Source organism: Castanea sativa, chromosome 3 (genome assembly GCF_040712315.1).
Source record: "Castanea sativa cultivar Marrone di Chiusa Pesio chromosome 3, ASM4071231v1".
Lineage (NCBI taxonomy): Eukaryota > Viridiplantae > Streptophyta > Magnoliopsida > Fagales > Fagaceae > Castanea > Castanea sativa.
The window spans coordinates 43964770-43983183 of record NC_134015.1 but is presented as its reverse complement, the minus strand read 5'-3'; the positions used below and the strand labels follow the sequence as shown (position 1 = coordinate 43983183).

The 18414-nt window shown below is 37.1% G+C and overlaps 1 protein-coding gene across 1 annotated transcript; it reads left to right on the top strand.

Moving 5' to 3' along the window:
* The first annotated feature begins 7013 nt into the window (after positions 1-7013).
* On the top strand, positions 7014-13986 carry LOC142628347 (actin-related protein 3). The gene is made up of 9 exons (XM_075802461.1): positions 7014-7562; positions 7848-8307; positions 9649-9795; positions 10359-10451; positions 10649-10768; positions 11386-11496; positions 12459-12584; positions 12714-12812; positions 13436-13986. Exons 1-9 carry the CDS (start codon positions 7513-7515, stop codon positions 13514-13516), a joined length of 1287 nt encoding a protein of 428 aa, XP_075658576.1. The 5' UTR covers positions 7014-7512; the 3' UTR covers positions 13517-13986.
* The last annotated feature ends 4428 nt before the right edge of the window (positions 13987-18414 follow it).

Here is an 18414-nt window from a genome sequence, read left to right as displayed (position 1 = left end):
ATCTTAGTGGACTAATTGTAATGGAAAAGCTGTCCTAGTAGCTTTAACAAACATTTTTTCTCCTTGACTTTCCTAGTAGACAATGTTCACAAATGGGCAAAGTAACCTTTGCAAAATTGCCTATAAGGTGTTCTCTGGCTAACTCAAGATATACGCCATTGAAAGACCAAAAATGTTTTAAAACAAAAAAACAAATGCTGATTTGGAAACAAAAGAAAAAAGGGAAATCCATTAATTGAGTAGATCGTGTCACGCAGTTCAGATTTTGGAGTCAAGAAGATGTCCCTGTCTGAGCTTGATGCATCTTAGCAGGAATTCCTTTAAAATTGGGAACCTACAGGTTTTTAAGATTTTCAATACCCATGTGGCTTTCCGCTCGACCAAATAGTAAAATGTCCGGTTAGGATATGTGGGAAAGAAGCTCCTAGCATATTTTAGGATGGTCCTCCCCCCACTTCTATTGCTAGTTCCCTTCTTTATAATAGATAGGCAGACGCGAAGGAAAGATAGGCCTGGGTGAAGAACCAGCGTTATTGAAGAAGCTACAGAGTCGATTACAAAAAGTACGCCCAATACTCGACCATTTACCTTATGTATGAGGAACTTACTTTGCTTCTATTGAAATATGAACTTTAGGCCCATTGAAACCTTACACTCCCTTTGAGGCTCCTATACAATCCAAACATTGATATAATATGAGAATGATGTCGCTGAGTAATTGATCATATCATAATATAGCATGTTTATTTATTATTCTTTGATCAATAAATTGTTAAAACTAAAAAAATACACATTAAAATAAATGTACCTCACCTGGAAATAAGGGTTGACACATAAAAAAAAATCGCGTGAGTCTAAAAACTAGTAAAACAAAGACCATTGTAGATACTGTATTTTGTCCGCTTTTGATTTTCATGTTGGACCCGAAAATTCCAAAAATATTAACTTTTCTCCATGGGACTGTGGAAACATCTAGATTGACGTGACGCAACCCGTTTGGGAATAGGAGCACTCGAAGTGCCATTTCAGGTTAAATTGACCAAAATTCCCCTAGTCAACCCTGGGTTGACCGAAAGTCAAAGTTGGTCAAAATCATCCCAAAACAACATTTTTCATGCTTTGACATCAAACTTGATCTACTCGAAGATTTTTGTCAACTTTGACCAAATTTGACCTGAGGTTGACTCCTGAAAGCACCAAAAACTCTAATTTTGATTTGTCCATTAGAATGGGTTGGGACTAGCATCATTAGGAAAATTATTGAATTCCCTTTCCAATGACTATTCATGGGTTGAAATCAAAGTTAAAACGGTTGTGATATCTCAAATACCAGTTAGAGCATGTCGGCATGCTTCCCGATGCCATAACTTTTTATCCAACATTCGGAATTTCATTTTCTTTAGTGTTCTAGAAACTAGTCATCTAGAACCTTCCAAAGATATCAAGATCAACTCAATCAGAGTTTAGGAAGACCTTCAAATATCCATCCAAAGTTGAACTAGGGAAGAAGCTGAGATTGCTAATGTCAACATCAGACCCGGAGGCCACTAAGTGGCCCCCATAAGCTGAGGGGTCACTTTTGGCCTATAAATACCCTAAACTTCCCTCAAATAAAAAAAAATAAAAAAATTTGGGTATTTTAGAGCACTTTTCTGGACAAATTCTCTATCTTTTCCTCTTTAAATTCTCTCCCGAACACATCCAAAAACCATTGATTTATCTCATTTCTCAACAATCAAGAGGCAGTGTTCTTGCACTCTTTTTCCTCTACTTGGTCTTAGGACCTTAGATTTGAGGTTTTAAGGGTGTAAATGTAGCTTTTTAGCTACAATCTACACCCTTTGCTTTATCTTGCTTTATAACATGTTTTATTATTTTCCATAGCATATCTCTTGCTTTATCTTGCTTCCTAGCATGTCTTATAGCTTTTCTAGCATGTATCCTTGCTTTCTAACATGTTTTATTACTTTGATAATGTTGGCCTAGCCTTCTTGGGCTAGAATGTCTAAATATTATGTTTGTGCTTAGATCCATATGTCGAGGTGCTTTTCGCCATGTTTGTGCTTAAAAATACATGTTTATGTGCTCTTTGCCATGTTTATTCTTAGATCTACATGTTTATGTGCTCCTTGTCATGTCTATGCTTAGATCTATATGTTGATGTGCTCCTTGTCATGTTCCTGTGTTTAGATTTACATGTTGGATGTTATGCCATGTGCTTCTATAGCCTTTTTATCTCTTGATATATCTCTTTCTTGCATTTTGGCCTTTTAGGTAGGGTGTAGATCTAGATCTTGTGGTCTAGGCCTACACCCATACATCGAGGCCTATATTAAAGGGTTTGGATCATTTCTTTTATGCATGTGTGTTTGCTTGCTTGCTTCTATACTTTATATCCATGTCTGCCTGCCTAGATCTAGGTTTTGCCATGCTTGGTACCCTCTGTGGGTTTGAGTTTGTTGGTCTTTAGGGCCACTTGCTTGTGTGTGATTGCATCCGTCCTTGGTGTGGCTTGTTTAGATGTAACTACTAGTGAGATATATCTCTGTGATATTGGTTTGCTTGATGCATACCTCTCTTTTCCGCTCCATGCGATGATATGCTTGCCTTGCTTGCCTTATGCCACTCGTTTGGCTCTCTTTGTCTCTTTGCATCTTAGCACGCTTGTCTACATTTTCATGCATGAGTCCTTGTGTGTGTTTGTGTCGTCCATACTCTAATCTCATGGAACTATGGCCACTCGATCCAAACCTACAATTTGTCCTCTTAGGACACCCCCTTGTGTTTGATAACATGCTTGTTTGCCCCTTCGTGCACTTAACATGCTTGTTTGCCCCCATTTGGCTCTCTCTGTTAGTGTGTCTCTTTGTATGCTTTCTTTACTCTTTTGCTATTTCCTTTGCTTGTTTGTTCTTTTTTTGTTGCATGTACACGCTTGAAGCAGGGATGTTTGGAGCGAGAGCGCGACCTCCTAGGCACAAGCAAAAAAGGCAAGGATGCAAGCAAGAAGACACAAGCACAAAAATGGCAATGTTCAGTAGATTAAGAGGCCTAGCCTCCCCGAGTGGCTCTCTCTCTCTCTCTCTCTTAGGCTTTTCCCTAGAATCATGTATTAGGGTTCCCTCTCCATGTATCCTTTATCTTTCTTGCACTTTGCTTAGGCCGCATTCCTTGAGTATGACATATGTCTATTTTATATTTCTTGTAACTTGATAGGCCATACCCTTGGAATGTTGGTAATTTCTGCTTTACTTTCCCACTCTGTATGATAGCATTGTGCATGATGTGTGTGTGTGTGTGTGTGATCGTGCACTGTGTGTGATGGAATCCTGTGGCTGTGTGTGCGACCCTCTCTAGTCACAAGTGCTCTTGACCTTGTAGTGTGAGTATGCACCCAAGGTACTTGTTGTAGGCGTATATTCACACTGTATTGTGTGTGTGATCATTGCGGTATGATTGTTTCGATCCATATCACTTGAGTGACATTGGTTTCCCCGTGTTTGCAACATGCATCAATATGCTTGATACTTTGATGAGCTCTAGCTCGTCTTAGCATGAGTGTGTTGGCACACGCCATATACATAGGCGTGAAACCCTACCAGTGCGCCACATCGCACCAATCGCAAAACTCTGCTGGATTTTCGCGGTGAAAATGGGGCACCTCCGTTACCGTATTTTCATAGTAAGAGCTTGGTGAGAATAGTGTTTTATGTGCTATGACGCACTTGAGGCGAAGTGTTGCTAGATTTCTGCCATGAAATGTTGGTAAAACACATGGAAAACACAATTTTGTATCTTATACAAAACACGCAACAAAATATGGCTGATCTACTTCATTCATGTGAAATAACTTGCAATATCTGAATTTTAGAAACAAAGAACAAAAAAGTGTACCTTGATGCTGCAAAATTCAAAACAAATGAAAATTGGACTTGGGAAGCCTTTCAATCTTCACTCCAATTCCACAATGTGCTCAAGATGTGTGGTCTCTTAAACAGTTTATATTTATATTTTCAAGGGTATAACCAAGTGTTTTTCTCTTAAGAAAAACTCAGAATCATTTTCTCCTTTTAATCATACATATATATCTGCACTTAGGTAGTTACTTTAATATGTCTGCACTTAGGCTAATTATTTAATTGGGTTGGCCTTTTGAGCCAGCCCAATTGAGCTTTAGTGTGTGGCTTGGAGTAAGACCAAAAAGGATAAATAAAGCTCTAGCTCCAATGTGCTTTGGCCTTATCTGTCATCTCTTGACAAGCCTAAAGTTACCATTAATTATATTTAATACCACTATATAAATATAATTGCACTCTAGGCCTTATTAATAAATTATATTCCAAGACTTTAATAAACATTTAACCCCTTCATGAAAATATTCGTAGTAATACAAAGCCATAATGTGTAACTGTCACTTTGAAGATTACTACATCTTAATCCTTAAGTGTCCGGTTTAATCATTTAAATTATTCCTATATATTTTATGAAATAAAATTCATAAAATATAAATTTTAGTAACTCTTTACTAAAGTGGTTAGACCTAACACTCTGAATAATCAAACTCATTAAACTTATTTCAAGTGAATATTTTATACCTCTATAAAGAGATTATGAATTCCATCTTGAGAATATGTGTTCCTTCAACATTACGTGTAGTTGCCCAACATACTGAGGTTTTGACCTTTTATCTAGATCTCACTCCTGATATATTAAAATAACCTACATTTCATGATTGAGTTCACTATTTCCTCAGAGAGTTTTTGTAAATGAGAAGTCGTGAGATTTATTATTCATTTGACAGTCGTTGATAGAATAATAAATCTCACAGCGGCCCAGTTCAATATGTTTTATACACTTAAAACATATTAACATATCAACTAGAAATCTCTACTTTCATAATCAAGGCAAATAATCTTAATTGACATGTTATAGTCTTCGCAGATGAAATGCCTAATTTCATCACCGATTACAAACTAAGATTTTGAGTTTACAAATAGCTTGTAATTTATATCTTCTGTGATTAAATCATATATTATGCATCTTAAGGACTATATGATAATGTCCAAACATTCATGCTATTATTATTTTGGATAATAATAAAAACAAGTTTATTACATAAAACATAATGTCATACATAATGTCATACAAGATGTCATACATAATAGTTATACATGACATACAATAGGATTTTAAGGCACTAATCCTAACAGAAAATAGCAGCCAAATGCTGTCAGGTTTTCGTCAAGGAAATTTGGCAATGATTCCAAAACACACTAGTGAAGCATTAATCAAGACCACACCCTTTCTGAAATCAAACCTCAAAACCCAATTTCGTTAAAGCCCCAAAAGCTAATGCCAATAGCTCGTTTTTACTGCCAATGTCCAAAAATTAAGATTTTACCAAAATAAAGGACTGTCTACGGACAAGCGTTGTGGGCTGCCTAACACCTTCCCCACACGTAACCAAACTTTTGAACTCAAGAATCAAGATTTTTCACCCGCCCATATTAGATTAGGAAAAACATATTTTTCTTAGCCTAATATTGGTAATAAAATCAAATAGAATTAAGTGACTAATCACACCTTAGAAAAAACCCAATAATTGGTGGTGACTTCACTTACCTTTGGTAATTCAATTAAAATTGACCTGATTCCATCACATACACCAGGTTTATACCCTTCTTCACAGCACCTGAGCTCCCAGGCCCGCAAAACTTCGCGGGCACACGTGAGCATCGTTGTGATGGGTGGTCGAACCACTGCGAGGCATCATCAACTATTTATAAAACTAGTTTGCCATTACCTATAAAAGGGTATTAAACAGAGAAAAATAAGGATCTAAGAGCATTAGCAATGGGGGGTGTAAAACACCCTAGTTGCTATTTTACATCCTAATGCCTCAAAAATTCACTTCATCTGAGTTGCTATATCTAATTTTATTTTAGCTTCAATGAATAGTCAGTTGGTAGATATGTAACCCACTATTCACGAGTTTGTATACTTATTATATAATATGTTAAGACATATGTGGAACTTGTTAGAACATATGTTATTGTATATTAGCTAATCATTTAACAAAACGCACTTTACTTGTATTTGGATAGATCTAGGATATGTTTAATACTTCAAGGAACAAGAGTTCAAGTCTAGTATTGAAGCCATGCAAAACTGTCTTAGAAAAAAGTGAAGAAAGTGATATTCATTAAAACTCGACAGATAATATCTATCGAGGTTTAATGTGTATGCTTGACAGTAGCTTAATAGAAACATCATCTATTGAGAATTACGAAATTCAGATTTCCAGATCTGTTTTCACGCATATCCAAGTGTATTTGTATAGAGTTTCTTTCCTCACAACCCTAGACATATATAATTATTATTTTAAAGGCCGTCATGAAGGAGTTGCACAAGGAATCAGAGCATCCCTTCATGCATTGAGTGACCGGAGACAAAAGTTGACCTAGTTCATCTTTTCATTGAAGAACTTACTGCTTCTTTGCGCCAAGGGTTTTGTAACTAAGACACTTCTTGATCTTTATCATTTGGATGAATTAAAGAACTTTGCAACTAACATCTTTCTCAAGTTGGTGTGTTAGTCGCATACTAAAATCTGTGTAAAAGAGTAAGTCGCTTACTGGAATCCATGCAATGAAGAAAATTTGCCATATACACACTTTTAAACATAAGGTTAAAAAAAAAAAAAAAATACATAAGTTTGAAATGACAGACATTGTACCAAACATCATTTTCCCCAATTTTTTATTTTATTTTATTATAATAAAAGTATAAAACTTGACTGTCCCATAGGTCATGGTCGACATTTGGGATGTGTTCCAGTGCAATTAAACCCACCATGGACCCATGGTAGATTTTCAGACAATTTTATGGTGGGACCCATCAAAAGCTAAAATCTGACCGTCGGTTAGCTTTGTTTCCCTCATAAATCACACGGCCCAAAGCCACCGTCATATATAAAACACTAAATGCCAATTCCCACAAATCACAAATTGCACGTTAAAGTGTAAAAAAAAAAAAAGCCCACAGAGAGAGAAAGAGAGAAAGAGTCTTGAGAAGAGAAAGAAAGATGTCAGTCGTCAGTGGGTGTGTTGTTTGATTGCGAAGAAAAGCATCGCAGAAACGCCAAAACATACACACAAACACAAACAAAAGCACAAGCACATATTTTAAAATTCTCAGGGGCACAAAGACAATGATGTGCAAGTTTATGAGACTAATATTATTCAGCTTTCACGCTCGTCGTCGTTGTTGTTGTTGTTATTGTTGAGAAATGAAATGGGTGGAGCAACAATCACCAACTCTTGTGTGTTGAGTCGCTGCTTTCGCTTGCGATCCAAGCCTAAGTCTCAATCACTATCACCTTCGTCTTCTTCTTCTTCTTCTTATTCTTCCTCAAAGCGCTCTTCTTGACCATGATCCTCTGCCCTAAACTCTCTCTTGGATCTCAGTCGCAGATCCATTTTCAACACGAACGCTTCCTTTCTTCTCCTTCTCATGGACCCTGCTACGTCTCGCCCCGCTGTAGTAATCGACAACGGCACCGGGTACACTTCTATAGATATTTGTGATTAAATACCCTTCGTATTTGTGTGTATATAGGCGCACAAAGTGTTCGACGAAATGCCCCAATGGGGTTTCCCTTTCAAATTTTTTATCATACACCGGTCGTTCAATAGAATGAGCCAATTGGGTTTGCTTATTTTTCGCTATATTCATTTGGGCAGTCCTATTTATTTGATTTTGATATGCAAACTCACAGGGACACCAACTGTTTGACGAAATGTTTTGTGAATTGGGTATTCTATAAGTTCTGCCTTTTGTTGTTGCAGGTATACTAAGATGGGGTTCGCCGGTAATGTTGAACCATGTTTTATAGTTCCTTCAGTAGTTGCAGTAAACGAGTCGTTTTTGAACCAATCTCGAAGCTCCTCAAAAGCCAGTTGGCTAGCGCAACACAGTGCTGGTGTGATGGCCGATCTTGACTTCTTCATCGGGGATGAGGCAGTTGCGAGATCTCGATCTAGTACTACTTACAATCTCAGCTATCCAATTCAGCATGGCCAGGTGGAAAATTGGGACGCAATGGAGCGGTTCTGGCAGCAGTGTATATTCAACTATTTGAGGTGTGATCCGGAGGACCATTACTTTTTATTGACTGAGAGTCCGCTTACTGCACCTGAGAGTCGCGAGTATACTGGTGAAATTATGTTTGAGACATTCAATGTTCCTGGGCTTTATATAGGGGTGAATTCAGTGCTCGCTCTTGCAGCCGGGTATACGACATCTAAGGTTGGTTTCAATGCTCAACAATTGTAGGAGTTGTGTTCTTTTGGATTTAGGAGTATGAAATTTAGAGCTCTTATCAAATTCAGAATAATGTTCAATTGAGTCCAAACTGAATTAGAATAATGGAATTACTGAATTCACTCTGGAAATTTTGGTTTATTTATTTAGGTTACTAGTACTAACAAGAAAGTTCATTAAACTTGATTGAGTTTTTGATAGAGGCCTAGTGTTGAGAAATTGCGCCAATGATCTAGCCCAAATGGCGTGTCTCCCCTTGTAAGAGCAAGGTGGAGGGTAGTAAAAGAAAATCTGTAGTGTTGAGAAATGGCAGTAACATACCAACTTTAGCATCCTTAGAGCAAAAAAATATTTGAATTATTTGATGATAATTCGTAATTTCTTTTTTGAGAAAAATTATAAGAAGGAGGTGTAAGTGACACATTTAAAAATACACTTGTATGATACAACTATACGTACAGGTCACTTCCTCACAACAGCACTGCAGGTGCACCACAGAAAAATTATATTCTTACTCATAGACTCACACTTAGGCTAGCTCAAACTCATGCTTTCCCAGCTAAATTACATATTTCACACTGAAGCACCTATCTTCGCATTACATGTGATGGGAATAAAGTTTCCAATATGACTTGGGGTTTAAACCAACTTGAAGGTCCAGCTAGTTCTGTCACTTAATGGCAAGCATTTTATGGATGAATATCTGAGACGAGGGAGAAAGAGAGAAGGGAGCAGGCAGTGGTGTCTAGAGAGTAGTGTGATTAGTACTTTTCAAGAAAAAGGTGGCAGGTACCAGCTCTTTTTTTTTTTTCTAGGTAAGTAGGGGGAGGGGGCTGGTGGGGTTCAAACTCCAGTGCTCAGGCACCATAAGAGGTGCTGGAACCATTGGCGTATCCTTTGAGCCCCAGAAGGTACCAGCTTGATAAAGCTGTTATCTAATGATTTGCTTAAACATAAGCTGATTAATCTTACGAGCTCAATTATGCAAGATTATAACTATTAGCTTGGATACTCTTTTTCATTTCTTATTTGCTTTTATACCTAAATATGAAACCAGAATGAAGGTGTATTTTCAGGAAATTCATCAGAGGTTGTTTTTGTTTTGTTTTGCTGTTGCTGATTTAATGATTTTTATCATTATTTCTGGTAATTTGGTTGGGTTGAACTTCTGTACTTCTGTTATTTTAAATAAATTTTAATTCTTAGACTTTTACACACACACACACACCCACACACACATAGATCTGTGTTTATGTACATTTTTCTACTGTTATCTTTGATATATTTTGATAGTTTCCATTTAGATTGACCTACAGTTCTTCTTAGTGTGAGATGACAGGGGTTGTAGTGGATATTGGAGATGGGGCTACACATGTTGTACCTGTTGCAGATGGTTATGTCATTGGGAGTAGCATTAAGTCAGTTCCTATTGCTGGGAAAGATGTAACTCTTTTCGTCCAGCAGCTTATGCGGGTATGTTCTCCTTGTAACTCATCATCAAACTGTAAATTAATTGGTTATGCTGGGATTGTTTGGAAGGTCATTATTTTCAATGTATACCTATAATTGCATCCAAGTCATAATGAGGTAGATTTTAGTTGTTTAGTTTGTAGATCTGTTGACTTATAAATGAAGAATAATGTCTTTGGTGTAATATCTTTTGTAGTTACAATTTTATTTAGCAATAAACAAATGAACAGTGCCATGGACATAACCATAAAGGTTTGGTGTGTGGCTACTACAGAAATGGGCATTCTTTACATGTATTTCCTGGAATATCTTTGTCTACCCAATTTTAAGGACCTCATTAAAGAAAACACTCAATAGTAGACTGACAGAGGCCTGGTTTTTAGAATGTCATCAATGTAACATGTCAATGCACTGATATGTAAGACAAAAATGTGGTCCATTCTATACCGTATTTCCCAGTCACTTCATTGTTGGATTCATACAGTTTTAACTACATCAATATGTTAAATTTGGCTCATTCAATGACAAATTTGCGGATTCTTGCATTTTTCATTTTTTTCATGTAGGAAAGAGGAGAGCATGTGCCCCCTGAAGACTCGTTTGAAGTGGCTCGGAAAGTGAAGGAAACATATTGCTACACTTGTTCTGACATTGTCAAGGTGAACTTACTTTCATTACAGTTTGGATTGAACAGATCCTGCGACAATTGGATGTAATTTTTCTTTATTACTCGGCCCTGGGCATTATATTGCAAGTTATCAGCTCTTCATATTACTTTCTCCATTGGATAGTTGTGTGGATCTGAATTTTTGATCTTTAGATTACTTGATATAACTTCATTTCCCAATGATTTCAGGAATTCAATAAGCATGACAAAGAACCAGCAAAATATGTTAAGCAATGGAGAGGTATTAAACCAAAGACTGGGGCACCATACTCTTGTGATATCGGCTATGAACGGTTTCTTGGCCCTGAGGTTTGATCTATCTTATCTTTGACAATCTTCTCCTTCCCAATGCCTTAGTTCATCCCTGTTCTGTTTTTTCTGGTAGATGTTCCATTGAATTGTTATTTCGTTTTTCAGTTATGAAATGTTCACTCCTAATTTTAGCCTCACCATTACTAATTTTGTCAATTCTTGGTTGTATTAAATTGATATTCCACATGGCCCATATTGGTGTCATATCTATCAATCTTTTGATTCTACAAAGATTTTATGTACTTCTATATGAAGATTTACCCACACCACAGTCTATTTGATCAAGGACTATTTATTTTCAGTAGCAGACATTAGATTATTCTTCTCAAACAATTAAAGTGAACTCCATTTATGGAAACAAAGAATAAGGAAGTTTCCCCTGGATGTAAATTCTTCATGATTTCAAGTTTTGGCTTTGATAACTATATTTGGAGGCTCTCTTAACCTATAATTTTCAGTCATTCATCTGCAAAGATTATATTGTTCAAGAATAATGCTCTAAAGCTTTGAAAAACATTTATGAAAAAGGTTGGAAATAATACACAGCTTTTGAATAGCTTTTAACCAATTGCATACTGCTGTTTGTTCTGATGATTTGTTTGACTTGTTTATAGGTTTTCTTTAATCCTGAAATATATAGCAGCGAGTTTTCAACCCCCCTACCAGCTGTAATCGACAAGTGTATTCAGTCTGCACCAATTGACACAAGAAGAGCTTTGTATAAGGTGAAGTACATAGGCTCTAGGAAAATTATGCAAACTTTTTATTAGATGTGGTATATTCCAATGGAACAGTGTAATGCAGCATAGATGGTTTGTACCGAAAATAGGAAAAAAGGTAACAAAATAAATCTTAGGCTTCACCACCTTTAGTTGCTTGGAATAACCGCCAAGCTTAGAGAAATTTTGACTAAATTCATTGTGTCCTGTAATGTTCTCTGGAGCCTTTAAGTAGGGCTTCCATTGCTACCACAAATAAAGAAATACATATGAAATCAGCCATAACTGATATGGAAATTGACTGTAATCAATTAGTATGAAAATAACAAAAAAATAAAATAAAATCAATCAACTTTAATTTTGTCTTAATCAGTGTCAATTACTCCTCCATCATTCAATCACAAGGTCACTGCCCTCCTTCTGTGTTGACACCTGTGAACGCTCATGATCGAGTTCAGTACCTGGTGTCCACACCACAGTGAGAGCAACTGTGTTGGAGGACTGAAATGTGGTGATGTGGGCTTGTACAGTCGCACCTGTATTCTTGAATTGTTAAATGGGTCTTGAGATTTAGGTGGACCTTCAACTCCATCCATCAGTTTCATAGAACTTTCTTGCCATAATTTCTGCTGATGGAGTATTTTCTAACCTATCCAAAAAGGAAAAAAAAAAAAAATCCTGCTGATTATCCATGGTTGGACAATTCTTAGCTTAAAAACATGATTGTTTCAACTTCCAAACTTTAGCATGGGATTTTTCTCTTTTTATCCATCATATGGTTATTTGAATTGCTTTAGTTCCGAGGTTCAAGCACTGTTTTATACCAAATTTTATTTTTGTGCATTAATGAGGGGCTATTGTTGCTTTTTTTTTTTGGGGGGGGGGGGGGGGGGGGTTATATGCAATATTTTATTTTACAACTCACTGACTTGTTTTTTTCTCCTTTTTTTGTGTGTGGTAAATCTCAGAATATAGTACTGTCTGGAGGCTCAACCATGTTTAAGGACTTCCATAGGAGGTTGCAACGAGACTTAAAGAAGATTGTGGATGCCAGGGTTCTTGCATCAGAAGCTCGACTTGGTGGGGAAATAAAAGTAAGAGTATATAACATATTTTTTATTTCTATTTTTGTAATATATAAAATGTGTGCGGCTATTCATGATATGAAAAGGCTGAGCAATTTTTTTCCTCTTTGGTGCTCTCTCTCTCTTCTGGACCTCCAGTCACAGCCAGTAGAAGTTAATGTAGTCAGCCATCCCATCCAGAGATTTGCAGTTTGGTTTGGAGGCTCTGTACTTGCATCAACACCTGAATTTTTTGCGGTATGAATTTTGCCCTCTCATCTTAATGGGCCATAACTATAATGATTATCGTGTACGTTTACCTTTTTTCATATGAATCCTCAATTTCATATTCTGCTTCACTGTGGAAGACATTGTGGTTTCTCAGTGGTTGCAGTTGATTGTCACCTTTTAGTTGCCTATTGCCTTTTCATCCCATTTATTAAGTAGATTGTCATGCTTGTCCCTTCTCAAGAATGAAGGGACCACTTCATTGGTTCCAGAGAAGACAATAGCTGGGACAGCTAATATGAATTAAAAATATAACCACCGTAAAGGGAATTGCAGAAGCTTGAAAGTATAGAAAGTAGGTGGAGGTTGGCATTCTTGATTGCATTGTGTGGCATTAGCAATATGTGATGTTATAAAATTGCATTCCCATCATTTCAGCTTGGCGACAAATTGGTAACACATTTATGATACCCAATTCTAGGTCCCACCCCCTCCTTTCACTCTTTCAGCCCCCAAATGAAAAGTAAAAAGTTAATTCCTCTCATCAATGCTTTTGATGTATGATTCATTGCTTTCTCTTGTGCTCATCATTAACATTACCCAAGTTTAAATATTCTTCAGTGAATGAATTTTTGATTTTTAACTGCCTGCAGGCTTGCCATACAAAAGCAGAGTATGAGGAGTATGGTGCGAGCATATGCCGGACTAATCCTGTTTTCAAGGGCATGTATTGATGCAAAAAACCATTTGGCTGATCATTGTTTTGTGATTAAGATGCTCAATGGAATGCCTCGCCATTTCCACCTTCCTTATGCACCTCAATTCACTTCACCCTATCTTCCTCGGCGTAGAATTTTCTTGAGTTGGTGGGAGGGGATGTAAAATATGTTTAGGTTCATTTTTGTAAGAATTTGTGGGTTTCCTGTATCCATTCTTTCATTAGGGGGTAGCAGTTCTGCTCTCAGCAGCCAAAAGGGAATGGCCATTGTCATTGGGGCAAACGTTAACCCAGCTGAAATGCAATTCTAATGTTCAGCTTAGATAGAGTTGGTAAAATATTTTTTTTTTTTCAAACAAGAAAAAAATTAAGAACGATTAGTCCACCAAGTACATTCTTAGGTAGGAAGTAAAATTCATTTTGATTGAGTTATTGTAATATGAGAACTAATTTGAGATATAAATGTTTTTGCTTGAATTCTCTCTACCTGTTTGGATAATTTGTACAATTAATTTTGTCACTTCAATTCTTCCAATATACAATTGCTCTCAAACAGGTATAGGCGTGTAGGCATCCCATGGACCCCAATTGAAATACCTCATTTTACCTTCAAATTTGTGGAGTGCAATACCACTGAGTGCAAGAGACATTCAATGGGTTATTATGACACCCTTTTAACAGTTCCAAGTATGTAAAAAGCAAAATTGTTGCATTGACAAACTCACTGGAGAATTGAGCTCCTGCAGATTACAACCAAAAACTCATGGAAATTTTGCTATCTACAAGAAGCAATTGTATGTTCCGCCAAGCATTAACCAGCTTTTAGCTCTCCTTTGTCCTATCTACTTCTTACTCGTTAATAATTTAATTGGCTCAGTAGACCTTATGCAGCCTCAATATGAAAATTCTCTATAGGAGTCTGGCATACTAATGAGTCAAAAAATGAGAGAACGAAAAAAGTGAACATTGTTGTAGAATGTAGGAAAATAGTGGAGTCAGGAGTGTCCTACAATTACATCCCTCAAGAACTCGTTCGGACTTGCAAATAAAGATGAAAGGGAAAACAAAACCAAAACAATATATAAAAAATTAATAACAAGCTTTTAGAGTATATATGCATATCAATTTCAGCATCCTAAAAGAGAGAGAAAATTGGTACATCACTCTCATTCGTCTTATGCCACTAGCTCATCCTTCCAGTCTCATCTATTCCATACCACTATCGAAAAAAAGGCTCCTTTTATGTCACAATCTAGTGGTGATTGAAATGACTTTTAGGTGGCCAGCATTATCTTCTTTTTTGGGATTAATGGAGTATTATCTATATGTTCATATTACAATTAACATTATAATTCGTTGATAATTATAATGTCCACCCTACAATCTGAAATCAGTAAACCAGTTGGGATGCAAATTAATAGGTATCATGCTCTTTTAATATGATGTATAAGAAGGTTAAAAAAAAAAAAAAAACCAGTAGTTCATAATTATTAAAGTGATAATTGTTCCTCCCACTTTCAAGAGAAATACTTAGGAAGGATGAACATAATGAACATCCTATCATAGTTATTTCACTTGTTACTGCTTAACTCCTAAATAACACAATATTAAATATTCCTTAAAAAAAAACCCTTAAAAGAATTATTGTTAACTCATATTATGCATGAGAAAGTTTATTGAAAAATATTTTGGAATGATACATATTTTAATATTTATAAGAAATAAAAGGCCAAATTATAAAATTTGTAGAAAATTTTCCATGTTATTAAAACAATATAGTTTTCTGATAAAAGAACATACATAACTTAATGACTCTGTGTAGAATTGGATTTCATTATTCAAATTTAAAAAAAAAAAAAAATTTCTAATCGGTATGAACTAATATGCAACAAAAATAAAATTAAATATATGGGCTTCCATATAAAATGGAAGCCCCTATTTTTCTAGGTCATTGTTCTAAAAGTATTTTTTAATTGAGTTTAAATTCTATATAAATTCCATAAAAAAATTCATATATTTACACTCACATCATATGTATATATATATATATATATATATATATATATATATATATATATATATATATATATATATATTTATAAATGGCACAAAAAATTATATAATTCAAAGAGAAAAAATATTTTGTTGAATTTTTTTGTGCATTGCAAAAGTTACCCGTTAATTTTAAATAAATATCTTGTAATGATTACTTGGAAAAAAACCAATTCCAAAACCTTACATTGTAGTTGTTTAGAGGTTTTTTTTTTTTTTTTCACATGCCATGTGGTTGAATTTTAGTGAGTAATATTTGTCCAATCAATAAAAGGACAAAAATTAGAAATGGGCCCAATAAACCAAAAGCCCAAAAATTCTCCTAAGAAAGTCAACAAAGGTCAAATCACACGACACGAGCCATTAAAAAGCCCATGATTTTCTCACCCTGCCAACTAGGCATAAAATCCCGAAAAGACACTTCATGCAAGCTCAAAGACAAAGAAAAGTAGAAGCCCAAATAAGGGAAAAGTCATTAGAGAGACTTCACCCACTCTACAGCTATAGCTCAAAGGCAAAAGCAATGAAGCTCAACCTATAAGAAAATGAGAAAATACGCTTATGAAAGAAATTAACAATTGTTCGGTTAGTTACCCATGTTCATGTAGAACTAGCTAACAATTGGACTAGCTACACTATAAGACAAAACGCCAAGGTGATGAAGTAAGAACTTGACACTTAGTAAACAATTCAAAATTTCCTATTTAGAGGTTATTGCTAATGCTAGAAAGGAGACAAGATTCATTGACAAGAGAGAGAGAGAGAGAGTTTCCCTCTTCTTGAAGGCTCGACCATGGCTTGAGAAGCTATGACTAAGCCTGACAAAGGTAATTCTTGAAGTCTTAGTAAAGTTGACGGACCTGATTATATCTGATGATCTTGCTTGTGTACCCGTAAACGACACCGTAAAGCTAATGGGTCTATCCCAAAGCTAATGGGTGCACCCCAAGGTCCTTGGTGTAGACGACCAGAAGACATAGACGGAATGAGAAGCTGACGACTTGAAGCTGAAGGAGGTAAGAGAAACTCTTGACGGGTCTAGCATGTCTTTTACTTGGGCTCCACGTATGAATATATAAGGAGATACTCTATGCTCCATGATAAACCCTAATAAAAAAGACTCCTACAAGGAAAGTATTCCGCAAGATGCGCGAATTAAAGAAAATCTCTCCCACAAGGAAAGATTTTCTAAGCCAAGAAATGAATGTTAAACCTATGCTACTATAAAAACCCCAAGACTCTCACAAACCAAGGTACGCATAATTTACCCCAGTTCTGGCACTCTAGAGTTGTGAGAATTTTTCTAACTTGATCGTTGGAGGGTGTTCGGCCGGTACCACACCGGTACTCTTTGTAGGTTTTTCTTTTTCCCTTGTGTTGTGCAGGTCTTATTTGGAGCACTTGAGAACCGTGTTGCTCACTGACAATTTTTGGCATCATTAGTTGGTGCTGTTTGTGAGAAACGATCGGAAGTAAGCCGTATTATTGCTTCCCGGACAAAGAGCTGCATGGTACTTACTCGCTCAATGGAAACCACCAACAATTAAGGGGACGAATTGCACACCACCGCCTTCGAGAGACAAGTTCAAATGCTCGATGCAGCTGTAGAACACCTTACCAAGCAAAACCATGACCTAGAAGAGAAATTTCCCCAAAAGAATGCGGTGCTTAACATCCAAGAGGAGGACCAAGAAGGGACCAGCGCTGAGAGGAGTAACCAAGAGGGGCCGAAAGGCAGCAATGCCCCAACCAGACAAGAGCGGCAGGATACCAGTTGTCCATCCGCCGCAGATTCGGCTCCACCATCGCACATAGTCGCTGAGATGCAAATGATGAAGGAACGAATGGACTTCATGATGAACACCCTCAGAGGGTGGGTATCAAACGATCTTGATGAGTTGGTCCATCAGACGGACTCGCCCTTCACTGCGTCCGTTACCTTGTTCCCCCTTCCGCCAAAGTTCTGCTTGCCCTAGGTGAAAACTTACGACGGCAGTAAGGACCCCTCGATCACTCGGAAACCTTCAAAACACTGATGCACCTATAAGGGGTAATAGATGAAATCATGTGCCGGGCCTTCCTAACAACGTTAAAGGGTCCTGCAAGGGTATGGTTCAATAAGTTGACGCCAAATTCCATCGGCACTTTTAAGGAGTTAAGCACCCAGTTCGCCTCGCACTTCATTGGGGGGCACAGGCACAGGAAGACCACTACGTGCTTGATGAATATCAAACAACGGGAGGAGGAGATGTTGAGATCCTAGATAGCATGCTTCAATAAAGAGGTGTTTTCGATTGATGAAGCCGGCATCAAGATACTTATAGCCACATTTACCAATCGACTACAGAAGGGTAAGTTCCTGTTTTCCTTATACAAAAATGACCCCAAGACTATGTCGGAGGTACTCTACAGGGCAACTAAGTACATGAACGCTGAAGACGCATTGCTAGCCCGAGAAGATAGACCTAAGAAGAGGGAAAGATAGGAGGAAGCACCGCAAGACAGAGGACAAAAGAGAACAAGGACTGGGGACCGATGAGATAATGGGCGTTCCAAACCCCCCATTGGGAGGTTTACAAACTTCACGCCTTTAAATGCCTCGATTGACCAAGTTTTGATGCAGATCAAGGATGAAGGAGCGCTAACGTTCCCAAGGAAGCTGAAGGGAGACCCCAACAAAAGGTCTTGAGATAAGTACTACCGGTTTCACTGAGATCACGGGAATGACACATTTCACTGCTACGACTTGAAGCAACAAATTGAAGCCCTTATCCAGTAAGGAAAGTTGCAGGGGTTCGTCAGCAAAGAGAGGACGGACACACCACAAGAGTAACCCATACGATGAGAGAACGAACGTCCCAG